The sequence below is a fragment of the Oncorhynchus mykiss genome, chromosome 6 (assembly GCF_013265735.2).
Source record: "Oncorhynchus mykiss isolate Arlee chromosome 6, USDA_OmykA_1.1, whole genome shotgun sequence".
Taxonomy (NCBI): Eukaryota; Metazoa; Chordata; class Actinopteri; order Salmoniformes; family Salmonidae; genus Oncorhynchus; species Oncorhynchus mykiss.
This window is the reverse complement of record NC_048570.1, coordinates 85,422,068-85,443,383: the sequence shown is the minus strand read 5'-3', so window position 1 is coordinate 85,443,383 and position 21,316 is coordinate 85,422,068. Positions and strand designations below refer to the sequence as shown.

The window sequence follows — 21,316 nt, the reverse complement described above, 5'->3', positions numbered from 1 at the left end:
CTTCGGATTCGAGAAGAAAGATGAGGATTTCAATGGTAAACCTGCAGGTGGTTAATTCTCTCACAGCTTCCAGCCTAGCTGACGTGATCCTGCAGGTAGTTAATTCTCTCACAGCTTCCAGCCTAGCTGACGTGATCCTGCAGGTAGTTAATTCTCTCACAGCTTCCAGCCTAGCTGACGCGATCCTGCAGGTAGTTAATTCTCTCACAGCTTCCAGCTGACGTGATCCTGCAGGTAGTTAATTCTCTCACAGCTTCCAGCCTAGCTGACGCGATCCTGCAGGTAGTTAATTCTCTCACAGCTTCCAGCTGACGTGATCCTGCAGGTAGTTAATTCTCTCACAGCTTCCAGCCTAGCTGACGAGATCCTGCAGGTGGTTAATTCTCTCACAGCTTCCAGCCTAGCTGACGCGATCCTGCAGGTAGTTAATTCTCTCACAGCTTCCAGCCTAGCTGACGTGATCCTGCAGGTAGTTAATTCTCTCACAGCTTCCAGCCTAGCTGACACGATCCTGCAGGTAGATAATTCTCTCACGGCTTCCAGCCTAGCTGACGTGATCCTGCAGGTAGTTAATTCTCTCACAGCTTCCAGCCTAACTGACGCGATCCTGCAGGTAGTTAATTCTCTCACAGCTTCCAGCCTAGCTGACGTGATCCTGCAGGTAGTTAATTCTCTCACAGCTTCCAGCCTAACTGACGCGATCCTGCAGGTAGTTAATTCTCTCACAGCTTCCAGCCTAACTGACGCGATCCTGCAGGTAGTTAATTCTCTCACAGCTTCCAGCCTAGCTGATGTGATCCTGCAGGTAGATAATTATCTCACAGCTTCCAGCCTAGCTGACGTGATCCTGCAGGTAGTTCATTCTCTCACAGCTTCCAGCCTAGCTGACGTGATCCTGCAGGTAGTTAATTCTCTCACAGCTTCCAGCTGACGTGATCCTGCAGGTAGTTAATTCTCTCACAGCTTCCAGCTGACGTGATCCTGCAGGTAGTTCATTCTCTCACAGCTTCCAGCCTAGCTGACGTGATCCTGCAGGTAGTTAATTCTCTCACAGCTTCCAGCTGACGCGATCCTGCAGGTAGTTAATTCTCTCACAGCTTCCAGCCTAGCTGACGTGATCCTGCAGGTAGTTAATTCTCTCACAGCTTCCAGCCTAGCTGACGTGATCCTGCAGGTAGTTAATTCTCTCACAGCTTCCAGCTGACGCGATCCTGCAGGTAGTTAATTCTCTCACAGCTTCCAGCTGACGCGATCCTGCAGGTAGTTAATTCTCTCACAGCTTCCAGCTGACGCGATCCTGCAGGTAGTTAATTCTCTCACAGCTTCCAGCTGACGTGATCCTGCAGGTAGTTAATTCTCTCACAGCTTCCAGCCTAGCTGACGTGATCCTGCAGGTAGTTAATTCTCTCACAGCTTCCAGCCTAGCTGACGTGATCCTGCAGGTAGTTAATTCTCTCACAGCTTCCAGCTGACGTGATCCTGCAGGTAGTTAATTCTCTCACAGCTTCCAGCTGACGCGATCTGGGTTCACTGAAGAGGAGCTAACTTGCAGTGAACTTATTTTCATTTGATGTATGATAACGGCAAGATGAATACGTTGAACTTTCAGATTGGTGTGTTAAATTTGGATGACTAATATGGCTTTTGTGTGATGATATCACACCCCTATTGTGGTAGCTGGTTGATGAGATGTATGTAGAATGATGTCTTTGGAAGCAGTGACTGTTCCAGATTCTGCTTTATGTTCCTCCATTGTAAGTTTGCTGTGTGTGGAATACATCTATGGTTTGCTCTTTAAAATCAGACACTAAGCTATTCCTGAGCAGACCAGAAGACTGAGCAGTCTTCAATGGTCTTCCTGGTTGGGTTGTTATAATAGAGTGTAACTCATATATATGTAAAGGGGTTGTGATTGTTTGCAGTACCCACTAAGCCTGATCCTGGCAGCCTGACACGACCACACCACAACCTTCCCTTGGCAGTCAGACACCACCACACCACAACCTTCCCCTGGCAGTCAGACACCACCACACCACAACCCTCCCTGGCAGCCAGACACCACCACACCACCACCCTCCCTGGCAGCCAGACACCACCACACCACAACCCTTCCCTGGCAGCCAGACACCACCACAACACAACCCTTCCCTGGCAGCCAGACACCACCACAACCTTCACCTGGCAGCCAGACACCACCACAACCCTCACCTGGCAGCCAGACACCATCACAACCCTCACCTGGCAGCCAGACACCACCACAACCCTCCCCTGGCAGCCAGACACCACCACAACACAACCCTCCCTGCAGCCAGACACCACCACAACCCTCCCTGTAGCCAGTCACCACCACACCCCTCACCTGGCAGCCAGACACCACCACAACCCTCACCTGGCAGCCAGACACCATCACAACCCTCACCTGGCAGCCAGACACCACCACAACCCTCCCCTGGCAGCCAGACACCACCACAACACAACCCTCCCTGCAGCCAGACATCACCACACCACAACCCTCCCTGTAGCCAGACACCACCACAACACAACCCTCCCTGCAGCCAGACATCACCACAACCCTCCCTGCAGCCAGACACCACCACAACCCTCCCTGCAGCCAGACATCACCACAACCCTCCCTGCAGCCAGACACAACCACAACCCTCCCTGCAGCCAGACACCACCACAACCCTCCCCTGGCAGCCAGACACAACCACAACCCTCCCCTGGCAGCCAGACACCACCACACCACAACCCTCCCTGCAGCCAGACACCGCCACACCACACCACAACCCTCCCTGCAGCCAGACACCACCACAATCCTCCCTGGCAGCCAGACACCACCACAACCCTCCCTGGCAGCCAGACACCACCACAACCCTTCCTGCAGCCAGACACCACCACACCACAACCCTCCCTGCAGCCAGACACCGCCACACCACACCACACCATAACCCTCCCCTGGCAGCCAGACACCACCACACCACAACCCTCCCTGGCAGCCAGACACCACCACAACCCTCCCTGCAGCCAGACACCACCACAACACAACCCTCCCTGGCAGCAAGACACCACCACAACACAACCCTCCCTGGCAGCCAGACACCACCACACCACAACCCTCCCTGGCAGCCAGACACCACCACAACCCTCCCTGGCAGCCAGTCACCACCACACCACAACCCTCCCTGGCAGTCAGGCACCACCCAACCCTCCTCAGGCAGCCAGACACCACCACACCACAACCCTCCCTGGCAACCAGACACCACTACACCACAACCCTCCCCTGGCAGCCAGACACCACCACACCACAACCCTCCCTGGCAGCCAGACACCACCACACCACAACCCTCCCTGGCAGCCAGACACCACCCAACCCTCCCTGGCAGCCAGACACCACCACACCACAACCCTCCCTGGCAACCAGACACCGCCACACCACAATCCTCCCCTGGCAGCCAGACACCACCACACAACAATCCTCCCCTGGCAGCCAGACACCACCACACCACAATCCTCCCCTGGCAGCCAGACACCACCACACCACAATCCTCCCCTGGCAGCCAGACACCACCACACCACAATCCTCCCCTGGCAGCCAGACACCACCACACCACAATCCTCCCCTGGCAGCCAGACACCACCACACCACAATCCTCCCCTGGCAGCCAGACACCACCACACCACAATCCTCCCCTGGCAGCCAGACACCACCACACCACAATCCTCCCCTGGCAGTCAGACACCACCACAACCCTCCCCTCTCGTGTGTGTGTGTGTGCGTGTGTGTGTGTGTGTGTGTGTGTGTGTGTGTGTGTGTGTGTGTGTGTGTGTGCGCTTGGAGGATGTGGTGGGGGTTGTAGGGGAGAGCACGTCTTGAAACTGTTTGTCCTCTAACAAAGGTTGGAGTGTTTTGGAGAAGTGGTTTATTTCTGTCTGTTTGGGCTGCATTTCTATTGTAACATGGTTGTTGTCACATGCTGGTTGTAACATGCTGGTTGTAACATGCTGGTTCTAACATGCTGGTTGTAACATGCTGGTTGTAAAATGTTGTTTGTAACGTGCTGATTGTAACGTGCTGGTTGTAACGTGCTGGTTGTAACGTGCTGATTGTAATGTGCTGGTTGTAACGTGGTTGTAACGTGCTGGTTGTAACATGCTGGTTGTAACATGCTGGTTGTAAAATGCTGTTTGTAACGTGCTGATTGTAACGTGCTGGTTGTAACGTGCTGGTTGTAATGTGCTGGTTGTAACATGGTTGTAACGTGCTGGTTGTAACGTGCTGATTGTAACGTGCTGGTTGTAACGTGCTGGTTGTAATGTGCTGGTTGTAACATGGTTGTAATGTGCTGGTTGTAACGTGCTGGTTGTAACGTACTGGTTGTAATGTGCTGGTTGTAACATGGTTGTAACGTGCTGTTTGTAACGTGCTGGTTGTAACGTGCTGGTTGTAATGTGCTGGTTGTAACATGGTTGTAACGTGCTGTTTGTAACGTGCTGGTTGTAACGTGCTGGTTGTAACATGGTTGTAATGTGCTGGTTGTAACATGGTTGTAACGTGCTGTTTGTAACGTGCTGGTTGTAACGTGCTGGTTGTAATGTGCTGGTTGTAACATGGTTGTAACGTGCTGTTTGTAACGTGCTGGTTGTAACGTGCTGGTTGTAACGTGCTGGTTGTAACGTGCTGGTTGTAACGTGCTGGTTGTAACGTGCTGGTTGTAACATGGTTGCAACGTGCTGGTTGTAACATGGTTATAACGTACTGGTTGTAACATGGTTGTAACGTACTGGTTGTAACGTGCTGGTTGTAACATGGTTGTAACGTACTGGTTGTAACATGGTTGTAACTTCGTTGCAACGTGCTGGTTGTAACATGGTTGTAACGTGCTGGTTGTAACATGGTTGCAACGTGCTGGTTGTAACATGGTTGTAACGTGCTGGTTGTAACATGGTTGTAACATGGTTGTAACGTGCTGGTTGTAACATGGTTGTAACGTACTGGTTGTAACATGGTTGTAACGTGCTGGTTGTAACATGGTTGCAACGCGCTGGTTGTAACATGGTTATAACGTGCTGGTTGTAACATGGTTGCAACGTGCTGGTTGTAACATGGTTGTAACGTGCTGGTTGTAACATGGTTGTAACATGGTTGTAACGTGCTGGTTGTAACATGGTTGCAACGCGCTGGTTGTAACATGGTTGCAACGCGCTGGTTGTAACATGGTTGCAACGCGCTGGTTGTAACATGGTTGTAACGTACTGGTTGTAACGTGCTTCAAGGTCATAAAGTCCTGCATTCCATCCTCATGCTGAACTAGATACCACGCTGCACACTGGACTTGGTAAATGGCCAATGCCATTGTAACAAAGTGTAGTTGAGCCCCAGTCAGCCCTCTCAAAGTGAGAGTGTAAAGGAGACTCTGGAATCAATGTAGGGAAATTACAGGACAGCTTCTAATGACAGCATCTTAACGGTATCTTTGATCAGCCCTTTAACAAGGTGAAAGAGAAATCAGCTGGATATCACTTAGGAGTTTCTTATCAGACCATTTGGGGGTTTCTCCTCCTACACCAGTCTTTACAGAACGTTCACCACCACTGTCTAAGGACCATTTGGGGGTTTCTCCTCCTAAACCAGTCTTTACAGAATGTTCACCAACACTGTCTAAGGACCATTAAAATGATTAGGAGGTTTTGGCCACACACACAGCAATTGTTTCCATGTGGTTTGCTAAGCAGTTGAATGCCTTTTTTGCCTATTATTTTCATGTAGTTCATATGTCTCAAATCCCTTGTCTCAAATGTACTATCCACCACCACTGTCTAAGGACCATTTGGGGGTTTCTCCTCCTAAACCAGTCTTTACAGAACGTTCACTCTGCCGGAGGGAAAATGAGCACCCAAAAGACATCATCCTTTAAGTGGTGCTATAATCCATACAGTAATTGTGAAAAAGTCGGCATTCAGTCATCTTTACAATGTGTTGTATTATAGCCTACTGTGAATGTATTGTCACACAAACGCAGAGTTGTGGGTTAGAATGTTATGCACTTGTTTATAATGTCTATTTATGGTTGTCAACTTTTTGTGTAATGATATGAAACTGAGTCTGGGTGATCCCAGTAGGCCTGTGTGTGCGTTATGTGTATGTGTGTGTTATCTCACACACCCACTGACGTGTGCCTCATTGACTTCATTTGCATATAGCGCGACAGAAATCAATTGAACTGTCATCCCACCCTTCTCACCCCAGAGAGGAGAGGACTTGTCTCCAGTCCCCTTCCAAAAAGACTGGGAAGGTAGCCTGGTCCCAGATCTCCTCAGACTAAGAATTTAAAATACTTACATTGTCATGCCAGAATATCATTGTGACTATCATTGTAATTCCCTCCCATATGTATAGATGTGTTATGTGTACATACAATATTACAATGGTTGTGGCTAAAGCATATAGCTCTGGGACCAGGCCTCCTCCCCAGTCCCCTGTCTGGTTGTCTCAGAGTCAGATCTGGGATCAGACTCCTGGACAGTGAGTCCAGCCACTGTGACTGTCACTAGAGTGGAGCATCCTGGAAAGTGTCCTATCAGCTCCTCCTGAATCAGTGTCCTGTCAGCTCTTCAATCAGTGTCCTGTCAGCTCCTCCTGAATCAGTGTCCGGTCCAGCACTCTGCTCATTCCCTCTGCTATCTGTGTGGGATTGGTTTTCTGCATCCCTTCATCCAAATAAAAAAGGAGAGGAAAGAGACATTGCACTCTATCAAATGAATCAATCAATCAATGGAAGGCCGTGTCGTGTCTTTGGTATCATTAAAGTGAAGACTGTTATTTTATCAAATCAATTTTCTGTAATTATATTTACGTGATTAAACTAATCATGTAAATGTAATTAACTAGCAAGTTGGGGCACCAAGGAAAATCTTCAGATTACAAAGTTATAATTTTCCTACCACAACTTTTGAGATATTTTAATATCTGATCAATTAGTGTTCTAATTAATTAATTATTATTTACCTCACGTTAGTCTCATTCCAAACGTCGTAAATTGGTGGTTATCTGCACGAACCCAGCCTTCAGTATGAATCATCCATATATCAATTGTCTTAATCATTTATTTACTAACTAACTAAATAATCACAGAAATGCATAAACAAACAAAGTAGATAAGGAAATGATAGAGGATGTGCCCTAGTGGACTTAACCGGTATGGTGGCTTGGTAGACAAAGGGACTGAGAAGGGCGCAAAAGACAAAAGACACTACACAGTTGATAATTATATTGATAGAAATACTAATCCTTTGCACATGAACGCTCACTCATTCGGGAATAATTGCAATCAATATATATATTTACGCTCAGTGTGTCGTCGGGATCTCTGTTGGAATCGTCCGTCTTTCTGTTGGAAAGTTAATCTGAACTTCTCTTTGTGTCCCTGGAATCTTTCGTGGTTAGAATGGATACTTCAGAGTCCCATTCAGAAATGTTCTTATAGAATAGATGTTTCGGCGGTTGTCGGTCTTCGCATTCCAGGTCGACATAAATTCTAGCTGCAGACTAGTAATTAGTATCGAAGATTTGCTCTTATTCTGTCGGTATCGATAGTCTCAGAATTTAACCATTTCCACCAGTGTAGCCAATGCTCCACATGGTTTGGTTAGGAATTCAACAACCGTTACAACCTTAGCTCCCTCAGATGACCGAGGAACGAAAGGTCTCTCCTCAAACTTTAGCCCTCTCGGTAATCGAGGTACGCATGGTCTCAAGATGATTTCTCTAGGTAGGGTTTTTTTTCCGGAACACCAGAAAAGGCTGTCCCATGATGCCAGATCAATGTCTGTGCTCATGGGACGGGCCAATGACTTAGTTAACTTTAAAGGGAATTGGATTATTTTTCATTAAACAGTTTAAAATCACATTACATAACTTCACAAATAGTTTCATCTTTACTCATTCATTTTATACAATAATTAGATGCAAATCTCATAACGGAGACTCTTGTATAAACAGAGTTATGGTAATGTGGCTGTATTGTCTCTCAATGAGGTCACAAACATTAACTTCACTAGGGTACGTAGGACGGTAGCGTCCCACCTGGCCAACATATAGTGAAATTGCAGAGCGCCAAATTCAAAAACAGAAATATTCATTATAAAAATTCATAAAACATACAAGTGTTATACATCGGTTTAAAGATTAACTTCTTGTTAATCCAACCACGGTGTCAGATTTCAAAAAGGCTTTACGGCGAAAGCATACCATGCGATTATCTGAGAACAGAACCCAGCAGACAAATCATTACAAACAGTAACAAGTCAAGTAGAGGAGTTACACAAGTCAGAAATAGTGATAATATTAATCACTTACCTTTGATGATCTTCATTTGTTTTCACTCACAAGACTCCCATTTACTCAATAAATGTTTGTTTTGTTCGATAAAGTCCATGTTTATATCCAAAAACCTCAGTTTTGTTCGCGGGTTTTGTTCAGTAATCCACAGGCTCAAACGCAGTCACAACAGGCAGATGAAAAATCCAAATAGTAAAGTTCGTAGAAACATGTCAAATGATGGTTATAATCAATCCTCATGTTGTTTTTAGTCATAATAATCAATAATATTTCAACCGGACAACGTTGTTGTCAATATAAGGTAAACAAGAAAGGCGCGCTCTCGGTCGCGCGTATGAAAAAGCTCTGAGACACTGTAGTGTCCACTCATTCAGAGAGGTCTTACTCCCTCATTTTTCAGAATACAAGCCTGAAACAATTTCTAAAGACTGTTGACATCAAGTGGAAGCAATAGGAAGTGCAATATGAGTCCTAAGTCAATGGATACTGTAATGACATTCAATAGAAAACTACAAAAATAAAGAAATCCCACTTCCTGGATGGATTTTTCTCAGGTTTCCACCTGCCAAATCAGTTCTGTTATACTCACAGACATCATTTTAACAGTTCTGGAAACTGTACAGTGTTTTCTATCCAAATCTATATGCATATCTTAGCTTCTGGGCCTGAGTAGCAGGCAGTTTACTTTGGGCACACTTTTCATCCAGAAGTGAAAATAGTGCCCCCTACCCTAGTGAAGTTTAACAAAGTGGACCGGTCGTAGCTGGATTCTCCACCGACCGTTTACACATTCTCCAAAACATAGACATTGTTCAGTTCTCAAGTTCTGTGATGTAGAAGAAGTTCCTTTGTTCTACTGTGAAGATTTCTCTTTCTATACTGCATGAGGGAGAGAGTCTCCTCCAGGAATTTACGACCTGAGATAACAGAACCTGGGTGTAAGAGGGAGAGAGGGGGAAGGCACTCGTTATACCCAAAGAGGGCCACGTCATGACAACCGGAAGACCAAAAAGTGAATCAACAAATGACAGGTCAGGATGTTATAGCCCATCTCTCTGTCAACAGTTTGACTAGGTGGAGCTATGTGCATATCAACAGTGTTGTTTTAACCAATGGGCTGGGTTCCAGGCTTGCAGCTGTTGCTTGTCTCAACCTGCTGGGGTGTTGCCATCCGGGTCTGCAGGACAAGAGGACAAAACCACAGTGCTCAGCTTGTGACATCCTCCCAGACCACTGTGTTATCTACACCTCAGTGGTCACTGGCACTGCCCTCTACTCTCCCCACCAATCTGTGTAGGAACATTCAACCTCTCCTCCAGCCAAATGAATACATTAAAATTACTAGGAGGTTTTGGCCACACACACAGCAATTGTTTCCATGTGGTTTGCTAAGCAGTTGGATGCCTTTTTTGCCTATTCTTTTCATGTAGTTCATATGTCTCAAATCCCTTGTCTCAAATGTACTATCCACCACCACTGTCTAAGGACCATTTGGGGGTTTCTCCTCCTAAACCAGTCTTTACAGAACGTTCACTCTGCCGGAGGGAAAATTACATCATCCTTGAAGTGGTGCTATAATCCATACAGTAATTGTGAAAAAGTCGGCATTCAGTCATCTTTACAATGTGTTGTATTATAGCCTACTGTGAATGTATTGTCACACAAACGCAGAGTTGTGGGTTAGAATGTTATGCACTTGTTTATAATGTCTATTTATGGTTGTCAACTTTTTGTGTAATGATATGAAACTGAGTCTGGGTGATCCCAGTAGGCCTGTGTGTGCGTTACGTGTATGTGTGTGTTATCTCGCACACCCACTGACGTGTGCCTCATTGACTTTATTTGCATATAGCGCTACAGAAATCAATTGAACTGTCATCCCACCCGAACTGTCATCCCACCCTTCTCACCCCAGAGAGGAGAGGACTTGTCTCCAGTCCCCTTCCAAAAAGACTGGGAAGGTAGCCTGGTCGCAGATCTCCTCAGACTAAGAATCTAAAATACTTACATTGTCATGCCAGAATATCATTGTGACCATCATTGTCATTCCCTCCCATATGTATAGATGTGTTATGTGAACATACAATATTACAATGGTTGTGGCTAAAGCATATAGCTCTGAGACCAGGCTACCTCCTCAGTCCCCTGTCTGGTTGTCTCAGAGTCAGATCTGGGACCAGGCTACCTCCTCAGTCCCCTGTCTGGTTGTCTCAGAGTCAGATCTGGGACCAGGCTACCTCCTCAGTACCCTGTCTGGTTGTCTCAGAGTCAGATCTGGGACCAGGCTACCTCCTCAGTCCCCTGTCTGGTTGTCTCAGAGTCAGATCTGGGACCAGGCTACCTCCTCATTCCACCACTGTCACTCTGTCCTATTATTGAAGACAATCTGCTTCCTGTATATAGTGGAAGGAAAAGAAAGGAAGCTGAAAAACAGGGAAAGGCGGTGAGTCAGAGGTGAATAGAAGAAGTGGTGAATATATGAGAGGCTGAGCGCCCGCCGCCTCAACCCTGGCAGTGTCACGTCTCAGTCCTGGCTGCTCAGAGATGGCACCGCTGGCTGGCTGGCTGGGGAATAAATAGACTGTGGAAATGAGGTCTGTATCTTGTTTGTGTGTCTGCAGAGATGCCCAGAGAGGGACAGGGCTCAGTCAGCTTGTTCCTGTAAGCTCCTGTCCCACGGTCAGAAATTGTATGCATCATAATCACAGATGTCTTTTTTCCTATTGGACACCATTACCTCTTCACTTTGCACATGGCTAACCTTTCCGTTTTGGGGTTGTCAGTAATTGTTTCACCATATTTGAATGTAGAGGGACAATGGCGTACTGCACTGTAGCATAATTGTTGATATTGATATCTCCGTCATAAGAATATGGACCAATGTAGGAGTAGGGAATGGTGAAAAGTTCATTAGGCCACACGTCCAAAGAAAGTGGTTGTTTTGTTTCGTTAACCTCCATTTGCCAGATGTTGAACTTCCCACCCACCTCTATACAGTCTGTTAGACTACAGATAGTCTGTTAGACTCTAGATACGGTACTATGGTCCATGATACAGACCTCTCTACAGTCTGTTAGACTCTAGATACGGTACTGTAGTCCATGATACAGACCTCTCTACAGTCTGTTAGACTCCAGATACGGTACTATAGTCCATGATACAGACCTCTCTACAGCCTGTTAGACTCTAGATACGGTACTATAGTCCATGATACAGTAACTTTAGAACTGTTAGGATGCAGCCTGTCTCTGTGTGTCAGCATTGTGGGGACAAAGAGCTGTAATTGTCATTCACAGTCATTCAGTAGCCAGGCCTCAGAGTCTATAGCACTGTACTAACAGGCACCAACTGAACTACAGCAGCTTCAGACAATTAGAGGGACAGTGATTGTCCTCAGGAAGACAGAACAACAGTTTAAATGACATTTTCCAATTTTGCCATCAACTCTGTCCCATATGCTTTTCTCTTTATTCCATTATACCTCTCTACTCGCCCCTCTCTGTCCTCTCCTTTCCTCTCTTCTGTGGCTGTGTCCCATATGCTCAGCTGTCTCGGAGCAGGTGACAAACTGCAGGTGGACCCCACACCTCCGCTCCAGACCAGCCCCCATCCAGCAGACCAGAGGGGGGTCAGGAAAGGAAGATTTCTCTCATGTTGGAATGGTGACAGGCAGTAGATCCTGGGTTGTCTCATGTTGGAATGGTGACAGGCAGTAGATCCTGGGTTGTCTCATGTTGGAATGGTGACAGGCAGTAGATCCTGGGTTCTCTCATGTTGGAATGGTGTCAGGCAGTAGATCCTGGGTTCTCACATGTTGGAATGGTGACAGGCAGTAGATCCTGGGTTCTCTCATGTTGGAATGGTGACAGGCAGTAGATCCTGGGTTCTCTCATGTTGGAATGGTGACAGGCAGTAGATCCTGGGTTCTCTCATAGTGGCAAAACCTTTATTGGGCCTTTAGCCTGATATCTATCTGTTTTTTCACATGTATTTATAGAGTGACTTAAACTAGCACTTACTCTCTCAAATAACATCAAAACATGTTAAGTGCAGGCTCAAATTAATGAAGTGTGAAGGGGGTTTATTATGTGTAATGAATAAAGGTTTTAAACTGTTTATCAACCTCCCTCTCAGTTATTAAGATGGTCTGTCTTGGAACCCACTTATATGGACATGTGATATGAATTGTCTGAGGGTATCGGTGACATTTCAGAATGCATTGAAAACAAGTGGCTGTCGATATTGGCATTTCACTGAGCTTATGCATGTTTATGATATCCCGTTACAATTGTAATTTAACAGTGGGAAAATGTCTGGGAAAAAAATAGTTTTTAGATTACTTTTGTTCGATGCAGAGTTTATGAGAAATGTTATGCCCCTCTGCTGGGTATGTAAAAAATCCCTCTCTGTGTGTGGGTATTGTAAAACAGTCCTGGTATGTGTGTGTGTGGGTATTGTAAAACAGTCCTGATCTGTGTGTGTAGGTATTGTAAAATAGTCCTGCTCTCTGTGTGTGTGTGGGGGGGTATTGTACAACAGTCCCAATCTCCATGTGTGTGTGTATTGTAAAACAGTCCTGATCTGTGTGTGTAGGTATTGTAAAATAGTCCTGCTCTCTGTGTGTGTGTGGGGGGGTATTGTACAACAGTCCCAATCTCCATGTGTGTGTGTATTGTAAAACAGTCCTGATCTGTGTGTGTGGGTATTGTAAAACAGTCCTGATCTCTGTATGTGTGTGTGTGTATTGTAAAACAGTCCTGGTGTGTGTGTGTGGGTATTGTAAAACAGTCCTGATCGGTGTGTGTGTGGGTATTGTAAAACAGTCCTGGTGTGTGTGTGTGGGTATTATAAAACAGTCCTGATCTGTGTGTGTGTGTGTGTGTGTATATTGTAAAACAGTCCTGATCTGTGTGTGTGTGTGTGTGTGCGTGTGTGTGTGTGTGTGTGTGTTGTAAAACAGTCCTGATCTGTGTGTGTGTGTGTGTGTGTGTGTGTATTGTAAAACAGTCCTGATCTGTGTGTGTGTGTGTGTGTGTGTGTGTGTGTGTGTGTGTGTGTGTGTGTGTGTGTGTGTGTGTGTGTGTGTGTGTGTGTATTGTAAAACAGTCCTGATCTGTGTGTGTGTGGGTATTGTAAAACAGTCCTGGTGTGTGTGTGTGGGTATTATAAAACAGTCCTGATCTGTGTGTGTGTGTATATTGTAAAACAGTCCTGGTGTGTGTGTGTGTGTGTGTGTGTGTGTGTGTGTGTGTGTGTGTGTGTTGTAAAACAGTCCTGATCTGTGTGTGTATGTGTGTGTGTGTGTGTGTGTATTGTAAAACAGTCCTGATCTGTGTGTGTGTGTGTGTGTGTTGTAAAACAGTCCTGATCTGTGTGTGTGTATTGTAAAACAGTCCTGATCTGTGTGTGTGTGTGTGTGTGTGTGTGTGTGTGTGTGTTGTAAAACAGTCCTGGTGTGTGTGTGTGGGTATTGTAAAACAGTCCTGATCTGTGTGGGTGGGTATTGTAAAACAGTCCTGATCTGTGTGGGTGGGTATTGTAAAACAGTCCTGATCTGTGTGGGTGGGTATTGTAAAACAGTCCTGATCTGTGTGGGTGGGTATTGTAAAACAGTCCTGATCTGTGTGGGTGTGTGTGTGGGGATATTGTAAAACAGTCCTGATCTGTGTGGGTGGGTATTGTAAAACAGTCCTGATCTGTGTGGGTGGGTATTGTAAAACAGTCCTGATCTGTGTGGGTGGGTATTGAGTAGAACTACCTGGTGTTAAAACAAATCAAATGGTCTGTGTCAGTTTAAACGTGTGGTACAAGGCAGTTTTAGTAGATAGGATACTTGTCTGTGGGAGACATGATGATCTTAACATTGATTTTCAAGATTTGAGTATTAAAAAGTGTGTGTGTGTGTGTGTGTGTGTGTGTGCATTAGCTGGATGCACCCACCTTGCCAGGTGAAACATACAGCAGGTGATGTGACAGGCTTGTAAATCTATAGAAATGAATAAAAGAACCCCCCCAGACAGATGTTTGGGGACGTGCTGAGAATGGAGAGGAGGGGGGGGGGGACTAGTGCCAGCCTCACAGCCGGACGGCCATCTTAGAGCTGTTATCACTGCCAGCTTGTTTGTGACACCTGAACCAGATGTCTCTCTCTGTGACATTAGTACTTTAAAACGATTTGAGGTAAAAAAAAAAAAAAAAAAATAAAAATACAGGTTTAATAAGATTATTTTTATAATAGACATCAAGATGTTTTTAATGCATGTACATGATTCAGAGGACATTTCATACAATTTCAGCCCTTTGGTCACGTTAGCTTCAATCTAGTATACACACTAGGTAATTCAACTGTGAATTACAACGTGAATGAATGTGCTTTAAGACTGAAATGTGTCTGACACTGTTAGTCTTCAATGCTTTCTAAATGATGAGGGGAAGCATCAACATTTCTATTCAGGGGATGAAAGGGGTTTTAGATTCTCAATGGCTCCTGCAGTGTAAGGACTCTGATTGCTATTCTCTCTCTTCAAATAACTCATTGCTGAATCCCAGGCAAAATGGAAAAAGTGTTTGAATGGTTTTGCTCTAAATGGAAAGAAAATGACACACTCTCACTCTGAAACTTTGTGCAACTTTAAAATGATCCCTCCATGGTTTAAGTAGCCAGCATTGACCCCTCCATGGTTTAAGTAGCCAGCATTGACCCCTCCATGGTTTAAGTAGCCAGCATTGACCCCTACATGGTTTAAGTAGCCAGCATTGACCCCTCCATGGTTTAAGTAGCCAGCATTGACCCCTCCATGGTTTAAGTAGCCAGCATTGACCCCTCCATGGTTTAAGTAGCCAGCATTGACCCCTACATGGTTTAAGTAGCCAGCATTGACCCCTCCATGGTTTAAGTAGCCAGCATTGACCCCTCCATGGTTTAAGTAGCCAGCATTGACCCCTACATGGTTTAAGTAGCCAGCATTGACCCCTACATGGTTTAAGTAGCCAGCATTGACCCCTCCATGGTTTAAGTAGCCAGCATTGACCCCTACATGGTTTAAGTAGCCAGCATTGACCCCTCCATGGTTTAAGTAGCCAGCATTGACCCCTCCATGGTTTAAGTAGCCAGCATTGACCCCTACATGGTTTAAGTAGCCAGCATTGACCCCTACATGGTTTAAGTAGCCAGCATTGACCCCTCCATGGTTTAAGTAGCCAGCATTGACCCCTCCATGGTTTAAGTAGCCAGCATTGACCCCTCCATGGTTTAAGTAGCCAGCATTGATCCCTACATGGTTTAAGTAGCCAGCATTGACCCCTCCATGGTTTAAGTAGCCAGCATTGACCCCTCCATGGTTTAAGTAGCCAGCATTGACCCCTACATGGTTTAAGTAGCCAGCATTGACCCCTACATGGTTTAAGTAGCCAGCATTGACCCCTCCATGGTTTAAGTAGCCAGCATTGACCCCTCCATGGTTTAAGTAGCCAGCATTGACCCCTCCATGGTTTAAGTAGCCAGCATTGACCCCTACATGGTTTAAGTAGCCAGCATTGACCCCTCCATGGTTTAAGTAGCCAGCATTGACCCCTCCATGGTTTAAGTAGCCAGCATTGACCCCTCCATGGTCTAAGTAGCCAGCATTGACCCCTCCATGGTTTAAGTAGCCAGCATTGACCCCTCCATGGTTTAAGTAGCCAGCATTGACCCCTCCATGGTTTAAGTAGACAGCATTGACCCCTCCATGGTTTAAGTAGCCAGCATTGACCCCTCCATGGTTTAAGTAGCCAGCATTGACCCCTCCATGGTTTAAGTAGCCAGCATTGACCCCTCCATGGTTTAAGTAGCCAGCATTGACCCCTCCATGGTCTAAGTAGCCAGCATTGACCCCTCCATGGTTTAAGTAGCCAGCATTGACCCCTCCATGGTTTAAGTAGCCAGCATTGACCCCTACATGGTTTAAGTAGCCAGCATTGACCCCTCCATGGTTTAAGTAGCCAGCATTGACCCCTCCATGGTTTAAGTAGCCAGCATTGACCCCTCCATGGTTTAAGTAGCCAGCATTGACCCCTCCATGGTTTAAGTAGCCAGCATTGACCCCTCCATGGTTTAAGTAGCCAGCATTGACCCCTCCATGGTTTAAGTAGCCAGCATTGACCCCTCCATGGTTTAAGTAGCCAGCATTGACCCCTCCATGGTTTAAGTAGCCAGCATTGACCCCTCCATGGTTTAAGTAGCCAGCATTGACCCCTCCATGGTTTAAGTAGCCAGCATTGACCCCTCCATGGTTTAAGTAGCCAGCATTGACCCCTCCATGGTTTAAGTAGCCAGCATTGAACCCTCCATGGTTTAAGTAGCCAGCATTGACCCCTCCATGGTTTAAGTAGCCAGCATTGACCCCTTGCTTCCCTTTTCGCTCTATTCCAGATGAGACGAACTACGACGCCTCTGGTTCTTCTGATGTACCCAATGACACAACAGCCTCCGCCCATCCCATTCACCCATTGGCCGGCTTGCTGTTGGTGGATGAGGAGCCTTTATCAGTCGTCCAACCAGATGGCAGGGCTGTGTCAGAGGGGGTGGGCCTGAGAGAGCAGCCTGCCTTCTCCTCCATATTGACCCTGCTGGCGGACAAACACCCACTGAGCTTGGTCCGATCCAAGGCCTCGCCAACCATCACCAAGGAAAACAACCAAACCAGCCTGTGGCCTTCGGTTGCTCCCTTCTCTTCTTCTTCTTCTGTGGAGCCGAGCAGAGACCTGTCTGACAGCTCAGGTTTGACTCCCAGCATGCTTCACCAGACCAGGGCGTCATCAATGTCAGTGTCATCAGTGGCAATGTCATCGCCATCATCACGATCATCATTAACAATGTCATCACCATCATCATCATCACCACCATCAGCAGCAGCAATATCATCATCATCACCACCATCATCATCATCATCAGCAATATCATCACTATCACCATCATCACCAGTATCATCACTATCACCAGCATCCTCATCTGAATGGTTAATAACAGCAGCCTTTGCTTTATCCTATGACATCTCAAGCCCGTCTAACCCTGTCAGTGTGACACAAACTGCTTCATCAGTGTCATCTGTGTTTCCTCTGAATAAAACATCATTGAATCCCCCAATCCAATCCAGCATTAGTTTAGATGTAGATATATTTACAGTCACAAACAGCTTACCACTTCCCCTCTCTGACTCCACTCACCAATCACTGACTGGAGGAGTGACCACAGAGACCAGTGGCACCAAATCACAAGTCAGGACTCAGGACTCTGCAGCTCCAGCATCGCTTCAATCCCATGACTTGTATGGGACACAAAGGACAACATCGTCAAACAAACTAGACGCCAGCCCTTTCACAACATGGAAACCAGCAAAGACAGAACCAAACCACTCCACCTCTACTAGTGTTACCTCTGGAAATGTCCCTTTCAACGTTTCAGCCAGAACCATCCGATCATCACACAGTCGCCGGACCAGGACTGTTCTCACTAACAACAGAGAGACAAGCTCTTTACTTCTCTCCTCTCCTGTTCAGGACAGTCAAGCTAATCAAAGCCAACAGCGCGTATTACAAACTGTCCGCTCAGCATTGCTGTCACCTCCACCTACTCCCCCACAAGGATATTTAGTTCCTAGTCTCATCACAGGGGAATATATCAGTGCAACACCAAACAGGGCAAAAAGAGATAAGACATGGACAGGTAGTCAGACGGCTTTTTTAAGAAGCACCTGGCCTGTAGCAGTTACCTCAGTGCCTTCTCATGCTGTAGATTCAAGTGTGTCGCCGGCTGTGACGACCAGAATATCGGCAACATATTTCCCTATCTCATCTAACACCTTACCAACCTTGTCAGATACCGGCTCACCCCGCTCAGACACCACAGTGGCTAAGTTAACAGGCTCTTACTGGAGCACAGCATCTCCTCAGAGCTCAACATATCCCAGTGATTTAGTAACAGCCACAGGGCACACCAGCCCAAGCGCTCCTGACCCCAATAGGAATAATGATGAGGGAGGAAGAGCAGGAGGGGAAGTCAGCTTGGATTCAACTGCTCAGACAAGAAGTCACCCCCTCAGTTACTCCATTGTCACCTCTGTATCTGGAACACTGAGTGACTCCACTCTCAGTTCTGAATCTGGAACACTGAGTGACTCCACTCTCAGCTCTGTATCTGGAACACTGAGTGACTCCACTCTCAGCTCTGTATCTGGAACACTGAGTGACTCCATTCTCAGCTCTGTATCTGGAACACTGAGTGACTCCATTCTCAGCTCTGTATCTGGAACACTGAGTGACTCCATTCTCAGCTCTGTATCTGGAACACTGAGTGACTCCACTCTCAGTTCTGTATCTGGAACACTGAGTGACTCCACTCTCAGCTCTGTATCTGGAACACTGAGTGACTCCACTCTCAGCTCTGTATCTGGAACACTGAGTGACTCCACTCTCAGCTCTGTATCTGGAACACTGAGTGACTCCACTCTCAGCTCTGTATCTGGAACACTGAGTGACTCCATTCTCAGCTCTGTATCTGGAACACTGAGTGACTCGCCCATGTCTGCTAGTAGCGTAACCCTTGGAGAAGCAGGATTGACCCCTCTAACCTCGCTGACTCCTTCTTTGAATTCTGACACGGGCCTGATGTCACTTGCTGTCACTGATCCATCAACTTTAGCTCAGCACCTGACACGGGCGTTAACCTCTCCCACCCTGCATGCTAGTCCCTCAACAGTACCCCAGGTTCCCCAATTCACCCTCTCCATCATCCTGACCACCAAGCACCCTTACTTTAACCCAACTGTCTCTAGTCTCCACAGAACTGATGATGCACCGACCCAGTCTGGCTCTAGAGGAACCACATCTACACACAGACCTGTAGTGCTGTTAGCGACGCCTCGCGCTACCTCACCGTCAGCAACCCAGTTTCAAACAAGGCCATTGTATATTTCTGTTAGCACAGGGTCTGAGGTAGGTTCCCCTGATATGACCCCTGAAATGTCCCTAGATAAGTCAGCTGAAATGTCCCCTGTAAATTCCTCTGAAATGTCAACTGAAATGTTATCTGAAACGTCCCCTGATACAGCAGAGAGAGACATGTCCTCAACATGGACCTCACTGTTTGTCGGCTCACCCGATCCTACTGCGACAGGCGAGACAGATCACACTTTTCAAACACACTCCACAGCCCAGGTCCACTCCACAGCCCAGGTCCACTCCACATCCCAGGTCCACTCCACAGCCCAGGTCCACTCCACAGCCCAGGTCCACTCCACATCCCAGGTCCACTCCACATCCCAGGTCCACTCCACAGCCCAGGTCCACTCCACAGCCCAGGTCCACTCCACAGCCCAGGTCCACTCCACATCCCAGGTCCACTCCACAGCCCAGGTCCACTCCACATCCCAGGTCCACTCCACAGCCCAGGTCCACTCCACAGCCCAGGTCCACTCCAGTTCACCTGAACATCTGACACCACTTGATGCTTCTGCTGATATTACACACACGCCTGCTGAGAACACAGAGACTGGCTCAGTTTGGCCCCTTTCTGCTATAGTTGAGGATTCCTCCACTTACATCACAGACCTAAGTGTTCATGTTTATAAGGGAACACCCCCATTAATGAGTTCTCCAACACCCTCCTCTTATGTTACAGAGGACTCCTTGATTTCCAGAGGGACTGACTCTGAAGGTTCTCCTTATCCACGCCCCACTGATATCCCTGCATATGTTAACACTGCAGAGGCTGTTCCGACTCCTCTTAAACTTGTCTCCCACAGAACGAAAAGCACAACAAGGGGAAAATATGTTCTCTCTACAATGTCAGAAAGTCCTACCGTCATGAGGGAATACCCTACTCCGTCACAGACACCATTAATAAGTGAGCATAGTTCTCTTTCTCATTCTGATACAGACAGGAAAATGGGCGTGTCCTCAACAACATGGTCTACATATTTTAACACCATAACCTCTGATACAGGAGGACTTTCCACTAAAAGCCTGGGACTCAATGGACGTAGAGGGTATCTTTCTCTACCATCTGTCTCCTCTCACTCACCTGATAGAGCATTCTCCCCTGGTGCAGCTACACTGATGTCAAATGGGAGAGAGGATACCTTTGTTGGACACACATCAGTCACATATTCTAAAGTGACACCATTACCCAAGCCCTGGAGTTTGACACCAGCCAATCTGATGGCTTCTATATCCTCCACTACACAGAAGAGAACCACGGAGAACAACACTCCCCTGTTAGAGGGGGTAACATCAGCATTATCAGAGTCCATGCCAGAGAACAACACTTCCCTGTTAGAGGGGGTAACATCACCATTATCAGTGTCCATGCCAGTCTCTACCACACCTGATAACTCTGTGACTATTTCAGCCGTCATCTACATCTCATCTGCCCATCAGAGCAAGTATACAGCGTCTGAGAGGAATGTAAGTGTTAGCACGTCGGAGTCTGTCACTATTTCTGACGCAACAGTTCTGAATACCCCTGTACCCCATGATCATGTCATTATGGATACGGGACATACTAACTCAACAATGAACGTACAAGTAGACTTGCCATCATCACCCTCATCATCATCATCATCACTATCATTATCATCCTCACCATCGTCATCGTCATCACCATCATCTTCATCACCATCTTCACGATCATCATCATCACCATTTTCATCATCAGCAGCAGCAGCGATATCTTCATCACCATTGTCTTCATCATCTTCCGCCTTGTTATCAATGACATCGTCATCATCCGTCGTGTCACACCAATCTCACATCACCAGTGTGTCCAGTCCCACCACAGCTCCCAGTCTGTCCTCCCTCTCCATGGACCGTTCTGATTCAACATCATCATCCACTTCTGGGTTGACTGTGATTTCACCATCCCCATCAAGTGTCTTCCCCTCCACTGGTATGACGTCATCACCCTCTGCCCTTTTGTCACCTGCTCTTACATCATCATCCTCT

The 21,316-nt window shown here is 46.8% G+C and overlaps 1 protein-coding gene across 1 annotated transcript in view; it reads left to right on the top strand.

The window, feature by feature from the left end:
* The window catches only part of LOC110513177 (UPF0606 protein KIAA1549L), a 150,812-nt gene that overhangs the window by 39,450 nt on the left and 90,046 nt on the right, over positions 1-21,316 (top strand). Inside the window, exon 2 of the mRNA XM_036981293.1 lies at positions 16,749-17,096. Coding sequence (XP_036837188.1) covers positions 16,749-17,096 — 348 coding nt within the window. The remainder of the gene's footprint in view (positions 1-16,748; positions 17,097-21,316) is intronic.